At 47.2% G+C, this 1,926-nt stretch overlaps 1 protein-coding gene across 1 annotated transcript in view; it reads left to right on the forward strand.

Annotated features, from left to right (window-relative positions):
* Positions 1-789: 789 nt before the first annotated feature.
* Positions 790-1,926, forward strand: part of dock11 (dedicator of cytokinesis 11) — a 98,522-nt gene continuing 97,385 nt past the window's right edge. The window contains exon 1 of the mRNA XM_080859900.1: positions 790-951. Coding sequence (XP_080716026.1) covers positions 850-951 — 102 coding nt within the window. The 5' untranslated portion in view covers positions 790-849. The remainder of the gene's footprint in view (positions 952-1,926) is intronic.

Genomic DNA, 1,926 nt, shown 5'->3' on the forward strand with positions numbered 1-1,926 from the left:
TGATAAATGTGTTTTCCCTACTGCGTTGAATTAAGCTGCCCAGTAGATGTCACTGCAGCACAACCATCAAAACCCCATATGATGGCCGAAACCAAGGAAACGTACAGTGTGAATGTGCAGAGAGAATGTTAATGTTTAATTTGACTATAGGCCTACGTGTTCCAATTAGGAATATAATCATGTTTCCCTTTTGTGTCTCATGTTAGCATGCATCGTTCTCGTTCGTATGTAATAAATGCCTGTGTGTGTCATGTCGACAAAAAAACTATTGTTTAGACCTGTTTCGTCCTCTGAGCTGGTGCAGGTGACCCGTCATGTTTCCCAAATAGCTGACAATTCCTATAGCAGCCGCTCGAGGGAGGCAAACGCTATTTTTGGCTGCTGCAAGGTCCGTTTACCGTTACATTTTACGTCATGACATAGCCTGTATTAGTGTCACGGCATAGCTTGTATCTGCATGTGTTTAGTCTTCCATCACAATACTGAATCTCAGGTAAGATACCAGCGAAATTGTTCCCATGTATGGATGAGGAAACAAAACTAAAATCATCGTCATCATCAGGCCAACGTTACTTAAAAGAGCATAATACAATTAGGCTCAGCGTCTCTTTTGGGTCTACTTTATGCAGTCTAATGTTACTTTTAAACCAGAAGTTCCACTGGGACACTGAAAGGCAGAGAGGAGAGGAGGAGCTCAAGATGCTCGAGGAGGACGTACAGTGCGGGTGCTCTCTCTTCCCGTGCCCCGCCTCGCGAAACCACTACTGATCCTCGCGCATCTGTCAACTGCCGTTGCACAGCGCGGCATGTCTTGACTCTCATCACCGGAATATATCAAAGGGGAAAACAATGTCGGAAGTCCGGAAATTTACCAAAAGGTTGAGCAAACCTGGAACGGCAGCGGAACTGAGACAGAGTGTATCGGAGGCTGTGCGGACATCAGTGATTGTGGTCAGTTATGTTAACGTCAGCTAACATTTAAGCTCTACTCGCCAGCTAACAGCACAATGCACTCGCAACCACAATAACACAAATACCTTTTGGGGTATTTTCTGAAGTTATTTGATAGTGTGTCTCAATTCCTCTCTCTAGGTAAGAATGTCAGCTGTAGTGCCTCTACATTTCCCCCTTGTGTTATCCGCTGCTCAGCTAGCGGTTCAAAACGAGGACATGTGGAATTCTTTCTCCGGTAAAACCCGAGCTCAGAGTTGATACTCGCTTTGTGCCTGAATGCACGCGGGCATTTAAAATGGTTGGTGACCAAGGCAACATAGAATCCGCTTTGCCGGCAGGACGGCGGCGACCTGACATTGTTCAGTGTCTGTGCGTGAACGCATGGTGCAACGGATTCGGTCTGCGTAGCCCTTTGTGCCGTTAAAGTGGTGAAATCAGCTTCGCCAATGTGCTGCCCCAGCCGTTTTCCATTCTCGCGTTAAGATTGTGTATTGGTGCAATGGTTTCAGACACCTGGAGGCTATAGATTAATACAACACACGTCAATGGATATTTCAAAGGCACTGAGTTCAGCCTTACCTGCACATGTGTTTACCAAGAATCAGTGATGTTTCTATTTCAGTGCCTAGTTGCCTGTCAGGATAGGAGAGACAGAACTGTTGGATTGGCACACAGGTAACATGTTGCGGTGTGGCCAGGTCAGGATAGGGGAGACAGAAATGTTGGATTGGCACGCAGGTAACATGTTGTGGTGTGGCCAGGTCAGGATAGGAGAGACAGAACTGTTGGATTGGCACGCAGGTAAGGTATGTTGTGGTGTGGCCAGGTCAGGATAGGAGCGACAGAAATGTTGGATTGGCACGCAGGTAACATGTTGTGGTGTGGCCAGGTGCGCCTGGTACATGTCAGAACTCCCCCGCCGACAGGAGGATACCGCTGACACCAAGAGATGACAGCTAGCCTGTCACAGAA

The sequence above is a fragment of the Sprattus sprattus genome (genome assembly GCF_963457725.1).
Source record: "Sprattus sprattus genome assembly, chromosome: 21".
Classification (NCBI taxonomy): domain Eukaryota; kingdom Metazoa; phylum Chordata; class Actinopteri; order Clupeiformes; family Clupeidae; genus Sprattus; species Sprattus sprattus.